Source organism: Drosophila albomicans, chromosome 2R, assembly GCF_009650485.2.
Source record: "Drosophila albomicans strain 15112-1751.03 chromosome 2R, ASM965048v2, whole genome shotgun sequence".
NCBI classification, from domain to species: Eukaryota; Metazoa; Arthropoda; class Insecta; order Diptera; family Drosophilidae; genus Drosophila; species Drosophila albomicans.
Window position 1 is genome coordinate 3,979,817 of NC_047631.2, and position 20,131 is coordinate 3,999,947.

The 20,131-nt window shown below is 37.5% G+C and overlaps 1 protein-coding gene across 1 annotated transcript in view; it reads right to left on the minus strand.

Moving 5' to 3' along the window:
• Positions 1 to 5,084: 5,084 nt before the first annotated feature.
• The window catches only part of LOC117575040 (dopamine D2-like receptor), a 52,960-nt gene continuing 37,913 nt past the window's right edge, over positions 5,085 to 20,131 (minus strand). The window contains exons 3-7 of the mRNA XM_034259121.2: positions 17,073 to 17,305; positions 16,785 to 17,013; positions 14,650 to 14,788; positions 14,181 to 14,579; positions 5,085 to 9,785 (exon numbers count right to left, since the gene is read on the minus strand). Of these exons, the coding sequence (XP_034115012.2) occupies positions 8,381 to 9,785; positions 14,181 to 14,579; positions 14,650 to 14,788; positions 16,785 to 17,013; positions 17,073 to 17,305 (2,405 nt within the window). The 3' untranslated portion in view covers positions 5,085 to 8,380. The remainder of the gene's footprint in view (positions 9,786 to 14,180; positions 14,580 to 14,649; positions 14,789 to 16,784; positions 17,014 to 17,072; positions 17,306 to 20,131) is intronic.

Genomic DNA, 20,131 nt, shown 5'->3' on the forward strand with positions numbered 1-20,131 from the left:
GTATTAATGTGATTGTCATATTTCTTTGGCATCTTTAAGGGTGACTTACATCCACAATGCGATTCATCTCAAGTTTCCAAGCAAAAGAGAACAAATAAAAAATGCATTTAATGGTAATGCATTTGTTTGCCAAGCTGGTCCACTGCACAAATTGGAAATTTTACTTGCGCCATTAATGCAAATCGCCATTGATAAACAAATCAAATTGAGTTGCAGATAAATGGGGCAGTCGCAATTCGAAATTGCCAATAACATCTGCTCGTCTAAAAGTTATCAACATTTTCTTTCCTTTTCTTCTGATTTCAGATCTCTCTATTTGAATTTAAAGCCAGTATCCAAATAACTATAATATTATTACTGTATTATGTTAAAGTATTGGAACACGCAAGTGATTACTTTTGGAAATGTAATACATATAACAGCTTAGAAATATCATTTTTTAATCCTGAGTCCTATATAACTATCTTGTTTATCTCTAACGCACCTTTCTAGCTTAGAAAAGAATTTAATGTGTCGCATTATATTATTTTTGTATGTAATGTGTCGCAGGACATCAACACTTAATAGTTTTTGAGTGTGTCAAGTGCACATTTGAATTGTTAAAGTAATAACATAATACAAAGTATTGTTCATATTTATTTCTGCTCCAATATTTGATGGGTTTTTTTTTGTCACACGTCTCAAGGCAGTGTGCGTGAGATGCATTTTGTGATCTTAGCCTTGGATGGATTAATAACCTCTACATTTCAGGAGATATTTCTTGTGACGTCTTCATATTTATGCATAAGCAAAAAGTATTTGACCTAAAGTGCGCCTAAAGTCCTAATGTCAAGCCTCAACACAAAAACCGATGAAAATATTGTAGAAGTAAGATGAGAAGGTTCATGACACGCATACTGCATTGTGACAAGTTATTTTTAGTAATCAAAAATGCACTTAACACCCCAAGAAAATTGCATTTCTCCTCTAAACGAGAAAACTCTGTTAGAAATAAATAACTATTGTTAGCCACATATACATATCTTAAGATATGAGTGGTAGATTTCGTTGAGAGTTTATTCGTTGCAGATGAAATACATGAACACTTGAGCTTAAAAACAGAGTTTCATCTCTTCGTTTTTTTAAGTAAATTGGGTATAGCTTGAGAAGTTCTTATATATTTGTTGCAAGTAATCTATAGTATATATATATACATATGTATAGCTGAAGACGAAAATATGTTTATTTGAACCATTTTTAATTCTCTTATGTGTTTATGTAATGCGTGTTAAGATTGAAACCTAATAGATAAAGGGTATTTCAAAATCAAGTATTCTCGGCTGGTTTATATAACTAACTATGCCAGCACTTTTTCAGATATTGAACCCATCGTTGACAGCTGTCTAGAAACGGGAGGAGACGAAAGCCATTACAAAACCTTACCTCAATCTGTGGATCCCTCTCGTAAATGGCTTTGGTTTTAGCTTGGATTAGAAATATGTTTGTGGTCCAGCGAAGAAATGCGCGAAAATATGTTTATCAAACAAATTTGTTTTGCATTCTGGGAAAGTTGAGTGGCCTCCATGAAAAGTTGGGTAAATGAATAACAATCTACCACTAGCTGCCCCCGCTCCTTAGCCAAATTGGCTACCAGTTGGGTTAGTTGGAAGATGCCAGCTGTCTGTCAGCGGCTTGGCACACAGCCAGACAAATAACTAAGCCCGCATAGCATTTGCTATTGATGGAACTTTGCTGCTGGCAAGGACCTGTCGACAACTTTGAAGTAGTCTCCTGAAATTAAATTAACACAAAGGCATTTCGTGTCAACATTTTTGGGCTGTCAGATGGTGGCATTTTAATTGAAACCAATCAATAATAAACGGCACTGGCAATGGCGATAGCAATGGCGATAGCAATGGCAATGTCCACGCCAATGCCATTGGCAACTCTTCCTGTAGTAAAGGGAAGCAGCAGCTGTCAAAGATTTGTATTAAATGCACCATTAAATTGGGCTCAATCGCTTGTGTCATTGCCTTTAGCTTTTTACCAACTTTTTGTTTTTCGTTGTTAAATGGAACAATTCATCGGCATTTCAAGATATTCTATAATCTTTGAATATTGTTTAATACAAGCATTACAAGTTAATAAAAATGTTCTTGTAGATTGAAATTCTTATCAATATTGTCGCGAACAAACTCTTCTGATATTGCCTTGCCTGCAAATTATTTTAACACTTTGTTGTATAGTATGCTGCCATTTTGGCAGCTAATCAAATAAATTTCCTGACAGGATGACACAGCTGCAGGGTTCTGACTGAGTTAAAGAGCTGCCTAATTCAATTTGCACAGACAATATTAAATTTGCATTTGATACATGAGTATTTTTTGGGCAACTTTAAAATTTAATTAGCGTGATCAAATTGTTGTGCATAGCGATTTAAAGCACAATAAGTGCCAGAGTGTCGAAATATTGTTGTTCGTTTGCCGCTGTCATATATGTTTGTATTTCAAATATCCTGCAGAGATATGTGCCTCTGGCCGATGATTCAAAGACAAATCCACACATTCACAACATAACACTGCATAACATCACACACAATGCAAATGCCTTAGGACAATCAAACAAAAGCTAGCTATAATTTTCACTACGGCGACAATTTGTCTGCAAAGTGCTGTGGGTGTATGTGTGATGTGAGTTGTGCGTGCTTGTGTGCGTGAGTGTGTGTGTGTGTGTGTGTATGTGCGTGTAAAGGTCTTTGTACAGTTGGCAAATGCCAACGACAAAATCAGAATGACAATTTTGAAGTGCAACTATTCAGTTAAATGCTATCAGAGACTTTTACTTCGCTCTGCCATTTCTCTCTCTCTTTTTGGCATCTATAAAGTGCTTTTATGAAATCTATAAGACCCACAATTTGATTTAATAACTATAATGCTACGATATCAATTATTTTGTAGTGGTCGTTAGTGAAAGCAGCTTTAGGGGGTGTGTAGGAACTGATATTGTGTTCACAACGTTGTACGCCTTGTACTCGTTGCATTGTTGGCATTTAAAGCCAAATGTTATGGATATTAAATGTGAAACAAGCTGCTTGGTCCATAAATCAATGCAATCGGACATAGATTGCGCAGAGGATATACTTTCTTTTTTTCTGCTTGGTTGCATTTATTGAAAATTGACATTTTTTTGAATGCATTTAAAATGATGATTTGTGCATTTTTAATTTTCATATTTATATTTATATTCTTTAAGCAAGAAATAATTTAGAATCGATAGATTTATGAAAACATTTATCAATCTTAGCTTAGTCATCTTTTCTTGTTACATAAAATTTGTTAATATCCGTTACCCTAAGAGTAAGAGAGTATTATAACTTTGTGCCGGTAAAAAATGTATGTATCAGGCAGAAGCAGTCATCTCCGGTCCCATAAAGTATATATATTCTTGATCAGCCGACACGAGTCTATCCGTTTGTCTGTCTGTCCGTCCGAATGTATTTCAATTCAGACAATTTAACCAAAAATATTTAACACTTCGCTGAGTTTTGGCTTGTCATTGGGAAAATAGCACAGAAAACTGAAGCCTACCTCTATTGTAAGGTGTAAATGTGTGTTTGTGGGTGAAATGTGTTTTTTACAGTCAATACCATTGCATTACATGCATGGTTTCACACATTGAATAAAGGGAGATTTTAAGCTCAAAAAGCAAAGAAAATTTAATAGCCAAATTCAAGTGCTGCACAGCGATGCCTTAGGTGTTTGATAGCTGACACTTATTTTATTGGCATTTATTGCTTGTTGTAAATCTAATCGATGGGTGAAAATTGTCAATAAAATGTGATATTCTTTAACTTTAGAATTCAAATTTATAAATTTATTTATTTATCAAATTTATCGTGAATTCCTCTTAAGTCGATTACCATTATTTTTTTTGTGTTTTCCATTTATTGCGATGATATTAAATTTAAAATGAATTTAATGTAAAAAGTAAAGTTTCGAAATGGTGTAGAAATAATATCTAAATTAATTCCAAGCAGCAGTTTACAGTACAATGTATATCCGTAGGGAAAAAGCCTAAAAGTGCACTAAATTTTTTATTTTTGTTTCCTGTCCTCAGGCCACAGTTGTGCACAAAATTTTAAGTTAGCGTCGCTTTGCTAACAACAAAACAAGTAAGAAAGCTACAGTCAAGTGTGCTCGACTGTGAGATACCCGCTACCCATTGTGAATCAAAACAAAATAGTGCAGTATTATGATAAGCTTACAAAAATTTTAAATATACTTGATATGAGTGCGAACATAGCAAATGCTGTCGATTAAAATTGATATCGTTATCCCTTATAGTCTCTGAGATCTAAGTGTTTGTACAGAAGGACAGCCAGACAGATTGACAGACTGACATTGATATATCGACTCATCTGTTGACGCTAATCAAGAATATATGTTATATGTACTTTATGGATTCGGAGATGACTCCTTTTGCCTTTTACATACATTTAATAGAAGCACAAAGTTATAATACCCTTCTTCTCTATGGGTAGCGGGTATAAACAGCAGCAATGGTAGAAGAAAAAACCGTTTTTTTTCGTCCATACTTTCATATCCCAAATGCCACGCCCCACGGTCCTGCGCTGCTTTACGAGGCCCTTAAAGCTGGAATAAAATTAAGAGACGCTGAGTAGTCGCAATTTCGGACTTTTGCTCATTTTTTATGGTTTTGGCTTGCCACTTTGTACGGATTTACTTTACGCTTTTTGTGGTCTCGAAACTTGCACACAAATTTGTGAAGCACTAACGTGCATTAATTTTTCAAAATGCCGTCAAATAATTATCATTATCACCATTCAACGAAATTTATGAATGTTCACTGCGCGCAGCCCGTAACATTATTTGTGTCATTTATCTGTCAGCAGCTAATTGAAGCTAATTTTTTTAAGCAAGTAATATGTCAAATTAATATTATTTATGCTCGTAACTTAATTATTAAATAATTTTTAAAAATGGTTGCACTTTATTTTTAAGTTCTATTGAATATTGTTTTGAGATAACAACGGAAAAAAAAGAGTTTTAGCCAATTTTAGATTTTGTTTGATTATTTTATTGAATGCACATTTATCAGAAATCATAAAAGGCTTTTCAAGTACATTTGTTTACAGTTAAGTTAATAATAATCGTTAACACTAATATGTTATACATATAATCATTTGTCTTTGACTTGGTTGAAGGAATATCTACTTACATTATTACATATATAATTGTATATATATATATTTATAATTTATACATCGCCCTTGTTATATAACATCAACACACAGAGATATGTCCATAAATGGGTTATTAGTTTGGCTTTGTATTTCACTTTCAAAGCATTTACTATTCTTTTGGGATAGTCAACTGCAATTGGTTCTATGTCAGTACTCTAACACATATTTTTTCCAAGATGTAACGTGTGTTTGTTTAAATATAAATTCGAAAATTCTCATCAAAACTTGACGCTTGAAGGAAACCTGAAGTTTTGATCCACTGAAAATGCATTCCTTTAAAATGTAATTATATTTCATATATTGTATTTAATTGCAAGTGGGTGCTCAATAAATAATAAATTCAAATAAATTAGTGATGGTAATGGTAATTGAATTTAGCTTTGCATATTTGATTTGTAGTTAGAATACCCCAATGAGATTTGTTATGTGTATTTTCTACTTGTATAGTCCATTTATGTACATATTGAGACTGGCAATTATCTAGGGCCTAAAGCACATCTATTCAAATATCTAGTTGGTACATTAGTTTTCTATATAATACAGTTGTCTATTAAATTTAGTTGACTGAAATGCATTCAGCTTAGCATAGCTAATTGTAAAGCGTTTTGTGAAAATGCTTCCCCTTTTGGTTGTCTTAAATATTAATCGACTACTCTAAAGTTGTATTCATATTTGTGATTAATTAGTATTTACAATTCCCAGTTGCCCCTTGGAGGCAACATAAATCAGCACAATTAAAGCACAGATAATATTCAATTATTATTCTATATCAATTCATTCATTGCTGGAGACATTTATCAAGTTTAAATTCGTATATTGCCTAACTTACATTTACTTTTGAGTGAATATTTGATTTAGTTTAGCATCTTGCCAACTTTCCAGTGTAGTTGTTGCCCAAATTTTTCTTTTTGCATTCCCAAGCACATAAATGGTATCATTCCAAATACTCGTACACTTTCAATCAGTTCGAAATAGGCAACACGTTCATTTTTTTCAGTGGTCTCAGAAAATTACTTTGGTCTCATCATTCGTCATTGATTTCCAGTCAAATATTATATATAGCACAATTCTCGGTTTCCGAAATTCTTATAAATTTGACAGTTTTTATTTACTTATTAATAATCTTTATACTATAAACTGTATAGTACAATAATATAATATAAACAGAATCTTCTAGTTAGTTGACTTTCTCCATACACTGCAATTGGCTTTTATAAAAACACCATATGCTCAGAACGGCAAAGCGGAAGCGGAAGTTGCTGCCAGTTGACTATCGGAGCTTTCAAGATGTTTGTGTTGTTCACCCTGAGGGCTAGAAGCGAGATGGGCGCCAAGACCATTAAAGTTCAATGAAGTTTTCACTTGAGTGTGACATTTTCGACCAGCCTATTGACCCTAAAAAACTACCCACTGACATCGGCAGCAATGAAGTGGAAAAATATTTCCGTTGGCGATAAAATAGCTATAAATTTTCAAGCACCGCGGGTGCTTTTACTTCATCTGCGTCTGGCGTTGTCTGTCGTCGTTGCCGTGGTCGTCTGGACTGAAAAATTTGTCACCAAAATGATAAAGAACTGAAGAAGAAACAAGAGAGCGGAAAATGGTTTTAAACCTGACGTGTGTGGCAGCATCTTTTTGAGAAGGCGCTGCTAATGGCACCATTACCTGACCCCTCCTCTCGTGTTCTTACTGTCACTCTCACTCTCTATATCTCTCTCTCTCTCTTTCTCTTTGCCATTTTTCTTCCCTTGCTGTTTCCCTCTCAATAAGACTGTCCATGAGGCTTTTCATACACTTTGTAGCCAAAACTGCGCTTTAAACTTGGCGAGCAGTGAAACTTTTGAGGCATATAGCTTTCATTATAGCGCTACTTATTCTTGTTGCTATTATTATGGTTTTTCCCTTGATTGTTGTTCTTATTTGAAGTGTTCCTCGACCAACTGTTTGACTAGATTTGTGCATGTGTCTGCAATCGGAACTGGGACTTGGTGGTGGTAAGCACCCTCAAGACGAGCATTGGCTTCTTACGTGACCGGCTGAAAATTTTCATTTCGCTCACGGAAGCAGGAGCAAATGAATCAACTTTTCGAATAAAAATAAGAAAATGCCAATCTCTTCGCTATTAACCATAAGAACAACAATTTCTATAGACATTGCGTACGTGATGATCGCTTCAATGAGTATTTCATGATTCTCGCATTTGCGGTTTGAAAATTATTATAAATTAAACACATAATTGCAAAAGTATACAACACAAATAATGCAACATAATAGTCGATAGATTACGATTCAATAAAGTATAACAACAATAACATTCTGTTAAAGATAAGCACTTGGATTGTTTCCTTTGAGAAAGATAAGATACCGAAGAAAAACGTTCTCATAATAAATATCTGAACTTTTGATTTCGTTATATTCCATTTCTTCCATTTAATTAAAAATAAATAATTGCAATACTATTGATTAACTGTATGGAAACTGCTTGCGGTAAAGTTCGATTTGATTTGATTGATTTGCAATCAAATAGTCAACTACACAATCGGGAAGTTTATTCCATATGTTTTGTGGTGCTGGAGGCCATAATTAATTTAGGGAGAAATCATGCTCAGTTTAATAATCCTTAATGGGATTGCATTGCTAAACACTCACAAGCTTCGAGAGAGCCACAATTAGAGAAAAGAGCGAGACGATATGTTGCCGTTGTCAGTGTGGTCTGAGGCAACTAAGCTTCTTGTCCGGAACAACTGGGCGCTGGTTCGAAAAGGGATAGGGAATGCACATTGGTTTGGGTATCCTGTTCGTTGGCAAGGCATGCAAATTGAATTTTGAAATTAATTACGGGAACTCAAGACCACAAACACACACCCAAAACACACATTCAGAGTTTGCATATGGAGGGACACGTTCTGTGGTTAACCAGAATGTCAGAGGCGATTCAAATGGACTTGAACATGATGAACTGAATTGAGCTTATAAGTTGGCTGTTGATCCTTCACTGGGCCGCTTAAGGACACCGACCGTAGAGCGTTGTGTGGAGCCAATCTCAAACTCAACGCTAGCACATTTGATGGGCGGTGTTGGCTTGAGAGAATTGCTATTTGCCTTACTGGAAAGCTTCCCAAGCCTCACGGGTGTCTGCTATCTACTCGGTCGCCAGGCGCTTGTGCTTGAGTAGCGGCAGAGCAATACCTTCTTGAAAGCTTGCCTGAATACCTTATTGAAGATGGTGTAGAATATGGGATTCACCATGGAACTGGCATATCCCAGCCAGGTGACTACATCGAATACCCAGTGGCTAATGCGTTCCTCACACTCTTCACACACTGTGGGCAGCAGATTGAGTACGAAAAATGGTGACCAGAGTATTACAAAGGTAAAGAAGACAACGCCGAGAACTTTGGTTGCCTTCTGTTCCAGTCGAATGATGCGACCGTGCCGTGAAGAGTTCCTCGAAATGACGCTGGAATTTCGGGAGTGATGGGATCGCACTGTCTGTTGCCTTTGCAGCAGACACGGAGAAGATTGCGGTGTCCTGTTGTTGGACTTCACTCCATCGCCACTACCCTGGTAGTTCATGTTCTGATGGCTTCGCAAGGTCGCTGACCGTCGCAGAGGGGTTGTTGTCGCTGTGTTGCACGTCGTTTTTGTTGGGGTGAGAAGTAATGACGTGCGTGCACCTCCAAAGCTGCTTCCCCTCCGCCGATGCCGGTTGGCATCCCATGTGACCACCGATGCCGTCTTCGATATGCTCAGTTTGCGTCGTCCTGGACATGGTGTCCCAGGAGCAGCTAGATAACTGCCTCCCTCGCTCTGATGCTGATGCGCCGAGTGAGGCGACAGAGTGTTGGATGTCGCGCCGATAGACGATGCCGCTGCTGCAGGTGCATTTGTAGTTGTCATTCCGCCGACGCCGCCTACTCCCCCAATGCCCACACTGACGCTACTTGTTAACCCGGCTTTATTGTTGCTGCTGGTGCAGAGCAAGAGCTCCATTTCACTAGGGGAACTACTCACTGCAGTTGTTGATGTTGTGGTCACTTTGAATGCTGAAGAAATGATCTTCACTTCAGCCGTTTTCACGCAGCTTTGCAGTGGTCGATCGCCGAAGTAGGGACATGTGCAGACTGAGGGAAGCTGCAGGTAATCGCTCTGATGATTCACATTGTTTGTTACTCGGCACTGCTTGGCCGGCTCAAGTTCAGTATCCGAGTGGCAACCCTTAGGTGTTTTCTCAGTCTGTCTTGCTCTGTCCACATCGCCACTATCGTCTTCATCATCGTCCATGTCATTCTCATCGTGATCGTGACTATGACTGTGACTGTGATCGTGATCATCATTGTCTAGACTCTCGTGCAGCGTCTTGTGATGCGTATAGAGGGCATTCTTTGGCAAGCTATTGTGGCGCTTCCTTCTTCGTAATGTGTCCTGATCTTCGTCTTCAGTTTCTTCACTGCCAGCACGACGTTCACGACCCGAGACTGCCGAGGAGGCGCGTCTTCGGTTTTTGTACGCACGTAATCGTTGAGAGAGTTGCGAGAGTGTTCTACAAATATATGAATAAAGAGGAGAGTAAAATATTAATAACATAGTTTTTGATGTTACTTAAAGACAACTAATTTTAATAAATTAAAAAAAAACTTAGCTATTTCGTTAATTAAAATTAAATGTTAGCTTTAGAATTTAGGTAGAATTCACCATATGGGATATGCGTAGATAGTTCGGACTGTCTGTCAATCAATCAGTACAGACAACTTAATGCATACCAATTGAAAAAAACATTTTGTATCCTACTCTCAACTTTCGTTGATTTGATACTTTCCATGAATTTTTTTTAATTAAAATTGTTCATCCATCCAATTGTTAAACAAAGTGTCTGAAGTTATTCAGCCTGTCCGAATAAACACACACAAAACCAGACACAACCACTCACACAACAACACACACACACGGGCACGCTTCGCACACGCTTTGTGGTCACCTGGATATATATATGCAGAAAAGTAGGCAACGTTTTTATACCCGCTACCCATAGAAGGGTATTATAACTTTGTGCCAGCAGGAAATGTATGTAACATACAGAAGGAGGTATCTCCGACCCTATAAAGTATATATATTCTTGATTAGTGTCAACAGCCGAGTTGATAAAGCCATGTCCGTCTGTCCGTCCGTCTGTATGAATACCTAGATCTCAGAGACTACGAGTATAAGAGAGAGAGAGAGAGAGAGAGAGAGAGAGATATAATTTTGTAATGCCTGCATGCAGATCAAGTTTGTTGAAAATTTTCTCCATTTTCTGATACCTGAGAATTTTGTTGTGATCGGATAAAAATTGTACAAGTTATTAAAGAAAAACTTTTGTATGGAAAATTACGCCAACTGCAATGTCTGACAATCTGGTATATTTTACACTCTATGGTATATTTTGTACGTAGTACTATACAAATACCCCAAATATACGAATTGACGTATTTTTAGTATTTTCGTGGTATTTTATTTTGGTATATTTTACGAACAGCGCCGCGCTGTTTTGCTTTTATTCAAAATGGATAACGGGTATTTCACAGCCGAGCACCCTCGACTGTGGCTTTCTTGCTTGTTTGGGTTGGCTGTGTGTACACAGAACCCACAAAATGCGCTTTGTGGTTTCTGCTGTTGTTGTTGTTTTTGTTTCTGCTACAATTTTCCTTTTTTTTTTGGTAGTCTTAAGGCTTCTCCGTGTTTTTTTCAGCTCCCATTTTGGATTCATTTTAATAAAGCACATGAATTTCAGCGTTGGCTTTGCGGCTTTCTGCCTTTCTGCCATTTGCTTAGCATGCAAATGCTGGAAAAGCAGTAGGAGTAGTAATAGAAACAGCAACAGCAACAACACCAGCGGGCGCCCCAACTTCATTTACTGCGGCAAAGATTAGCAGCTAATGAAAGCGAAAGGGGCGTTGTGGGTTGGAACTGAGGATTGTTGGGAGCCAGAGTTGGTTGCCTGTCAGCTCATTATGCATCCTTGACGCTTCTGATTTTTGTTTGCGCGAGACGCGCGCATAAATTGAGATGCAAACGGAAGAGATGACAAAAAAAAAAGAAATGGAAGATGGATAAGCTAAAGCAAAAGGTGGCCCATCTCATTATGCACAAGTTAAACAAAGGCAAGCAGCTGGCTTGACTCGGTTTATTATTGTTTCAGCCACAAAGGAATTAAACAGCTGCCAACAACTCATCAGCCCATCCAAGCCGAGCAAAACTGAACCAAACTGAGACGAACTGTCGGCTGACAAATTGTTTCCAGTTTTCGCATACACTGCTTGACTTTTGCCCCTCATTTGTGTGTCGCGAGGGATATTTTAAAAGTACCTGTGTTAACCAGAAATGTCTGTATCCAAATGTGATAAAGTTTTTCCCTTGCCTGAAGTTATGGTTCTAAACCAAGCAATTTAAAGTTCAAGAAATATCGTGTTATATACGTATATACGATTTATTGAAATGATTAACAACATCAGTAATAAATATTCTCGCCAGATTTTATCTTACTTATGAAACAGTCCTTTGAAACATCGGGAACAAAATAAGTATTAACGTTCTGGTTTAGCTACGCGATACTTTAGTCAACATGGTTATATACTTGATATAAAAATAACGTGTGTCAAAAGAGTTAATTTTGAATGCCTAATTATTAATTACACATCAAAGTTAGTCGGGCCATCTATATCCATACATATTTTTTAATTTGCGATATATTCATCTTGGAAAAAGAAACAGACTATCTTTATTCACTGCCGCTTAAAACTATTGTAAATCCTCGCTTCACCGTTTTAATTCAGCATAGGGTATACATTCGATCATAAATTGTTAAGTTTATTGAGGGCACTGAGATGAAACGACAAATAAATAGTCAAACAATTAAAAGCAATTCTTTTGATTCACCGCGATTTACCAAACGATGAGCTTTGTCATAAACGTCCCGCATAATGGTCGATGCATAAATTGAGAGCCATTGCGGATCAGGTTATCGGAGAAAAGAACCAAATTCAATACCAAAAAAAAAAATCAAAATAATAAGAGATAAAATGGTTTATTGATTGCGCAACTCCCCCATCAAATTATAATATTCAGCAAACATGATGGTACAAAGGTATTGAAGAGAAACAGGTGAAACGGGGGTCAAAAAGATAAGCACTGACCTCGTTTTACATGTAGTGTTTTAATTTATTGCAGTATATAATAGTTTGAAAATAGTTGAAGGGAACAAAAGTGCAGTTTGCAAAGTCTAACCAAAGGTCAATTACGAACTACTTTGTTACCATGGTCATAAATGTATAGTCAAAGCAGAAAGATTGATGTTAAAATTTGTACTTAACACTTGCAATCTGATCACTAAAAGTTATGACTATAATATATTTTCGACTAGATTCTTTAAATTATTAGTTTGTTTATTGTATAAATGTGAAATCGTTTTGCTGAACAAAACGTCAACATTTAGGAAATGTTTTGATCTAATTTTAAAGCTCTCGCTCGAACAGTTTTTCGGCGAAATATCTTGGACTCAAAATCTTTGAAATGTGAAAATGTAATTTTTATTTTAAATTAACATTTTTAATTGAATTTTTGTGTGCGCTTCTCTTTTTCCAGCATAAACCAGTCAACTAAAATTAGAATATTAATAAGAAAGCACCGACTGATGCTGGGCTCTTGCTAAAATCACTTGAGCAAATCAGCCCATTTCCAACCTTTCCTTTAAAACGGCCTTCAAAAAAGGAAAAATAAAAAAGAAAAAAAATTAATTATTACAAAAAATTTCACAACAATTCAAAGGCGGAAGGACAATAAAAAGCAAAATCGTCAGAAAAAACGAGCATGAAACAAGACCAAAATAAACGAGCCGAACACAAACGAAAAAAAAAAAAAAACATTTTCGCTGAACATTTAGCTTGGCTTTTGATGCGGTCAAGCGAAAGGACAGAGACTGAGCCTGGGTAAACTGCTGAGACTGAAGAAGGGAAGGGAACTCAGCCCTTGAGAGGTAAACGTGTTCTGTTTGCTGGTCGCATCTGTTTGGCCTTTTATCAGGTGAAGTAACCCAAACTTTTTGGCATTTACTTCAATTTCGACTTCCGAGCGCTGTGAAAAGAGCTGTCATTTGAAGTGCTCCATTGATATATTGTGGTATATAGTATATGTGAACAATAGTTGTTTGCAATAATACATTTGTTGAGCATTCTTTGGGAACAGCTTGAGCCAGAAAGTCGACTAGCTCGTGCCATTTTTTGTATTTACTAATTCTCTTCATACTCGTATTGCTACCATTTTTATATTCGATTTAATCTCATTCGTTGTTCAATTGGATAACTGTGTCGCATTTCCAACTTCTATTCGAAAACGAGTAACGAAGCTTCAGTCGAGAGTGCTGGGCTGTGAGATACCCACTCTCCAATTTTAATAAAATCAAAACAAAACCAAATATACCAAATGCTGTATTTAGTATAGCTATATACTACGGCATTTAAAATATGTGAATACTTTACTCCTACTAGATACCAGATTATAACATTTTTTCTTGAATTACTGAAATAATAATTTTTTTGGGTGCACCAAAAATCGTGACTCTATCTTTAAAATTGTTATTGGTTGTTTTTGATTAGCGAGGCGAAAGTTTTAATCTAAAACAAACAATAATAACAAAATATTTTAGTGTTAGTTCTATATGATATTTTCTGCCTGCTACATACATTTCTTGTTGGCACAATGATATAATAGCGCTTTAGACTGTGAAGAAATGTAGTTAGTATGTATTGTTCAGTTGAATGCATCTAAATAATGCTGGTGTTCACAAATTAGCAACATTACATTAATAGTTATTTAACCAAGGCTCGGTGTTTACCAATTCTACATAGAATTTTTTTTTTATAAATTGGTTGTTATTACTTAGAAATAAATTGATTGAACTTACCCATCGCTCTGCTCACCCAATCGACTGCTGGCCAAGGAGTTTCGCGTGCTCTCGCGTTCCATGCCTAACGTAGTGATGGATAGACCCAGATGATTGCTGGCTCCCTGTCTGCTCTTCGGCGATGTTTGCTGCAGATAAATGGCTCCATGTGAGTTGTGTTGTTGTTGATGCTGGAGCTGAAGGTGGTGCTGATGCTGTTGCTGCAATGTCTGTTGATGTGTCGCATAACGTTGAGGGCTGCTCGGGAAGGGCAGATGATTTGATATGGAAAATTCGGATTTGGTGGGAGAGCCCGTCGTGGATGACGATGCGACAGATTCCAGGCCACGCGACAACTTCAACATTTCCGCCCCAAATTGATGCAGTGCCGTCATCGTTGTGGGCGTTGGCTCGGGTATGCTGAGTGGGATTTGAAGTACATCCTGGTTAGAATGCCTAAGGGCTTAGTTTGGATTAGGTTGCAGCTTACCTGGTATCTGGTAGCCAGAGTTCATGATTGTCTAGAGTACTGAGATCTGTGTCCGTTGAGTTGGCTGAGTGGGCGTGCAGCACCGATGAGGCGTGGCTCTGTCCCGGCTTTAGCAGACGACGCCATGTGCAGCGACGTTCTACAACAGAGTTAAGCAGCGAAAAATCATATGAAAACCATGAAATTGTAGTCGACTCAATCATACGCTATGTGCATAGAAATCGCGTGCTCTGTAAAACAAATAATTGAGCTTAAATAAAAAAAAGAGGCGAACAGAGATTGAGCGCTGAAGGGGATCAGAGCTTGAGGCCAGCAGAACTCTGTTACGTGCTTGGCGCAACTTCAGCTGTCTTACCGAGGATTTAGCTTAAATAACTGCACACACACTCGCCACCCATCCTTATTACATCGTCACACTCATTCCCATACTCGGAACATTCATACCCATTCATACATCCATTCAACCATCTGCCAACTGCAAACTGCACTCAGAGCCCTGTCGCAATGCGTCGTTAAATGTTGAACTCGTTGTTCCGCATTGCGCCGCTTCTATCGTCGATTAGCTATACCAAATGCGCTGCTCCTTCCCCTCTTCTTCTCCTTCTCCTTCTCCTTCTCCATCTCCATCTCCTGCTTCTTCTTCATCTTATTCCCTCTACCTTCACTTCTATCCACATCACCATGAGGTTTAAAGTTCCATTAAACGTGCTTAGGTTTTATTTTTATTTTTTGTTCAGTCTGATTTATCGATTATTCGTATAGACATACGAACCGTCGGAAAGTACTAAAAATAGCTTAATATACATATTATATGTAACTTTTGAATATTGCCGTCGTTAAAGGTAAAATTCAATAGTCGCGCCATATATGAAGTGTTAACTTTCTGAGTTAGATTTGATAGTTGTACAAAATTTTTAAGTATAAATTATTAATTCGTAAAGGAAAACAAGGAGAAGGCTTTTGTCTGTTCACACTTGTTTTACAATATAAATGTATAGAAGTTAACATTGAAATTAATTTACTCAAATATGAAATATGAAGTCTATATAGTTATGAAAACAAAAATCAAAACATTTGAACATATATTGATGGATAACAGGATATTTTTATACCCGCTACTCAAAGGGTAGAAGGGTATTATAACTTTGTGCCGGCAGGAAATGTATGTAACAGGTAGAAGGAGGCATCTCCGACCCTATAAAGTATATATATTCTTGATCAGCGTCAACAGCCGAGACGATATAGCCATGTCCGTCTGTCCGTCTGTGTGTCTGTGTGTCTGTCCGTCTGTCCGTATGAAACACTGGATCTCAGAGACTATAAGAGATAGAGCTATAATTTTTTTTCGACAGCATTTGTTATGTTTGCACGCAGATCAAGTTTATTTCAAATTTTTGCCACGCCCACTTCCGCCCCCGCAAATCAAAAAAATCGAATAACAAGCGCAATTTTAAAGCTAGAGTTGGTATTTTTGGTATATACAATAAATATTTCCTGAAAATTTGGTTGTGATCAGATAAAAATTGTCGAAGTTATTAAAGAAATACTTTTGTATGGGCAAAAACGCCCACTTACTAGGGGTCTTAGTTGCTTTGGCTGACAATCTGGTATATTGTGCCGTCTATGGTATATTTTGAATGCGGTACTATGTCGACATACCAAATATACCATTTAGTATATTTTTAGCTTTTTGCACTATATTCGGTATATTTTGAGAAAATACCGCAAAATATATTTCTTTTATTCAAAATGGGTAGCGGGTATCTCACAGTCGAGTACACTCGACTGTAGCTTTCTTACTTGTTTCTTTTCAATCTTTGTGCGCTTCAAATGGCGAAGATAGAGATATTATAAATTACAATTGGACCTTTTCTTAATTGTGAATTTTTTCACAAATTTATCTTCTAGAGGATGATTATTTTCAAAACATAATAAAATACTTTTAATTTACGACAAAATTGTTTGTGAAAAAATTGTATAAGGAGAAACTCGGCTTCATTCGAATGCTGGTTACATTTAACTATTGGATATTTTAACAAAATGATAAGAGCATTTTGACTGTAGGTTTCTTACTTGGTGTAGAAAAGTTAACGAAGTGTCGAGCCGGAATATACGAGAATTGTAAATGAACTTACCCAAGGCGGGCGCTTGTCCTAGCCAACCGCTGGCCCATCCAGGCGTGGCTGCTGACGTTGGCTGTCCGCCTCCCAAATTCTGACGCTGTCTGGCTAAAAGTCGCACAGTAAGGCAATATGTGAGCAGCATTACACCGAGTGGGATATAAAAACAGACAATCGAGCCAACCAACTTGTAGACCGGATCGGGAATCTGGCAAGTTCCCTTTACCAGCACTGAGGCATGGTCCTGTAAATAAAAAATTGATATTTGGTAATTTTAATCCAACGAACTAACGGTATGTTTACCTTGGAGTACATCAAACTCAGTGGCAGACTCATCGCAATGCTTAGTAGCCAGACAAAGACAATCTTGAGTGTCACTCTCCGTCTGGTCTTATTCCGCCCAAAACGCATTGGGTAGCGAAGCGATAAATAGCGATCCACGGATATTGTACACAGATGCATTATGCTCGCCGTGCAGAATAGCACGTCCAGGCATATCCAGGTCAGACAGTGTTCCGAGCTAAGTGGAAAGTGTCCTGCAATGTGGACAGTACCAATATAAAAGAAAGAAGTTTTGACTTTTATTAGGCTGGCGTTATAAATAACTATTATGGAATGTGTACGAGACGGGGAGAGATGGCGAGAGAGCGAAACCAGGCAAAGTGTCGGCAATATTTTCCACCTAGCCTCAAATGGAAGGCCAACTGTCGACTGGCCATTTGATTTGAATGCCCTATACACTTGTGATTGTGAGGGTTGGTTTGTGTATTGTGTTCAAAATATTTACGAAATGAAAAAATGAAAAAAATGCTACACTAGATATATCTAGTCTTTGGTCGATTATAAATTCTAAGATATCCTTACTTTTTTGTTTTTCTTACAACTAAAATGTAATTTATAATTATATTTAGAAACTTAGGAGTACATTGGTAATTATATTTAAATTTATTATATATATGTATAACATACAATATATTAATAGGGTAGTTTTGAGTTGACCACAGCAACTTCTGCTTTTTTCTTTGAGCTGCTGTTGCAGAAATAACAAACTCGTATTTTGTTCCGCATCTGACCTTATGGCTGCTGCTTTTGCTGGTCTCACATGATATTGGCCATTGCCAGACGCTCATGCCAACGTTTTTGCTTCCGCCATGGCCCCCGCATTTGCCACCGCATCCACCCCGCGCTCACGTCCCCTTAGTCTGCCACTGTGCTTCCCTCGTGGCTTATGCAACATATTTGCGGCAGCTCTATCATATATGAGAGGCTCGTCCGTAGCCCTTGACAGTCGTTTTGCGCAGCTGTTGGACGTCATAACTCAGCGAGGTGCTCCAAGCCAAGGGTAGGAGCTATAATATATGCTGCATACTCGTACTGCAGACCGAAGGGAGGTAGTTGTGATAATCAGACATATAGTCTACTATACATGTACATACATACATACTTATGTGTCTGTGTGTGTGTATAAGAGTAAGATTTGTGTGTGGGATTTGCGGCTGAAATTTGACTGAGCATAAATATCGCATTGCAACTGATATAAGATTTCTCTGGGAGCTCAGATTATTTGAAATATATGACATGTAATAAAAGTAATTGTAAGTTAAATTCATCAAAATACTCTTGGCTATTCTCATTTTACTAATTTTATAAAAATTTGTAAATAGTATGTTGTTATCTCTTAGACTTGTAGAATAATAAAAGCTTCGTTATATAGAAGATAGATAGATATCTATGCTAAGTTCTTTAGAGAAGTTGTTGAGGAACGAAAGGATGACTTTTAGTTGCTAAATGTTATATATGTATGTGACTAAAGGATATATTTTATGCTTCTTCAAATATGAGCAAATATTTCATCCAAAAGCCTAATACTTAACTGTTGCATGCGTTTTCCTTATGACCATTCGCATTTGTTCAACTTCCTATTAGGCGCTGAAATTACGTACCATTTGATTTGAGCTCAAGTTGTATTGGAAGTGGAGCAAATACAAATGATACGGTCATTGTGCCAGACCCCAACAACGATTTATGTCGGGCCTAAAGTGTCAATTAAATCGATTTGGGGCTGGCCCTTTAAACCGTAGTCAATGCGAACAGGGACAGAGGCACAAGGCTAAAATGGCATTGAAATAAATTTGTTTAAGCAACGTAGAAATGTAAGGAAAAAAGGATAAATTAAATCTGAAGTTTGAGGGCCAGAAGTCTTCGAACGGATGCCATGCGGATGGTGGGAAAGTTTCGTTTCCTTCGGCTCGGATCCTGTTTTCCCTGTGCTGGAGCCATTTAAGGAGTGACTTGGCTCAAACACAAAGAAGACCAAACTGCATGCCTGAGGTCTGAGGTCTGCCAGTGCCTAGGGGGCTATGTTACGCTTTTATTTGTGTTTCGATTCTTTCTTTCTCTCTGCTTTTTGTTCTTCCGTTGAGTTGTGTTTTGTTTTGTTTTGTTCACTCACAAAAACATTTCAACTTACAAATGCGAAACAAATTTCAAACAAAAGCGCAAAGTTCTCCTTCTTACGTAAAGAAATAAATTTTTAGCTGATTTCTCTCCGTTTCTCTCTGTTTCTCCTTCTCTTGCTCTCCCTTTCCCTTTCTTTCGTGTCTGAGTGTCTGTGTGTGTTTTGTTTTGCATACTTTGAGATGCTGGGGCAGGTCCAGTCATAAAAACTAAACTAAAACACAAATAGCTGACGAGCTGAGCTCAACTGAAACTTTGCGCCCAAAATGACTTTGTAAATGCGTTGAAACTTATTTAATTTGCTTTTTAGTTTAGTGGGTCGCAACGAGGGCAAGGGACCAGATCTAATAATGACTTTCTTATTTGTCAAATCAACTTACAGACATGGCCCGAAAATACCCCAAAACAAAAACGCGAATCTCAAGTCATGCCGGAACCACGATGAAATGTTAGTTGTTTAGCTTACTACCATTAATATCCTATATTCGAAAAAGTATGTTAAAGACAATCAACCAATGAACAAACAAACAGTTTATAGTATAGAGCCAACACCTCCACAAGTTGCCGCTTTGTCGTTTGCTATCGTTAAACGGTTTCCCCATTACGTATAGACTAGAATAAGAATATGAAGTCTCTGATCATTATCAGCTGTCTGCTTCTACAGGGTATATAGTATGTTAGTCATTTGATTGTTTTTCCTTATTCGCCGTTGCGAACCGCTGTTTATGACAACACAAGCTATTGTATGACAAACCAGCCAACCAGCCAACCAACCATCCAACCCCTTTCTGCATGAAGGCAACAACAGCAACAAATATTTGAACACTTTTCTGCGTTGGTAAACAATTCGCGTGTAGCGCTCCCAGCGGTCATGAGGCAGTTCTCTTCCCATTGTGGAAATATGC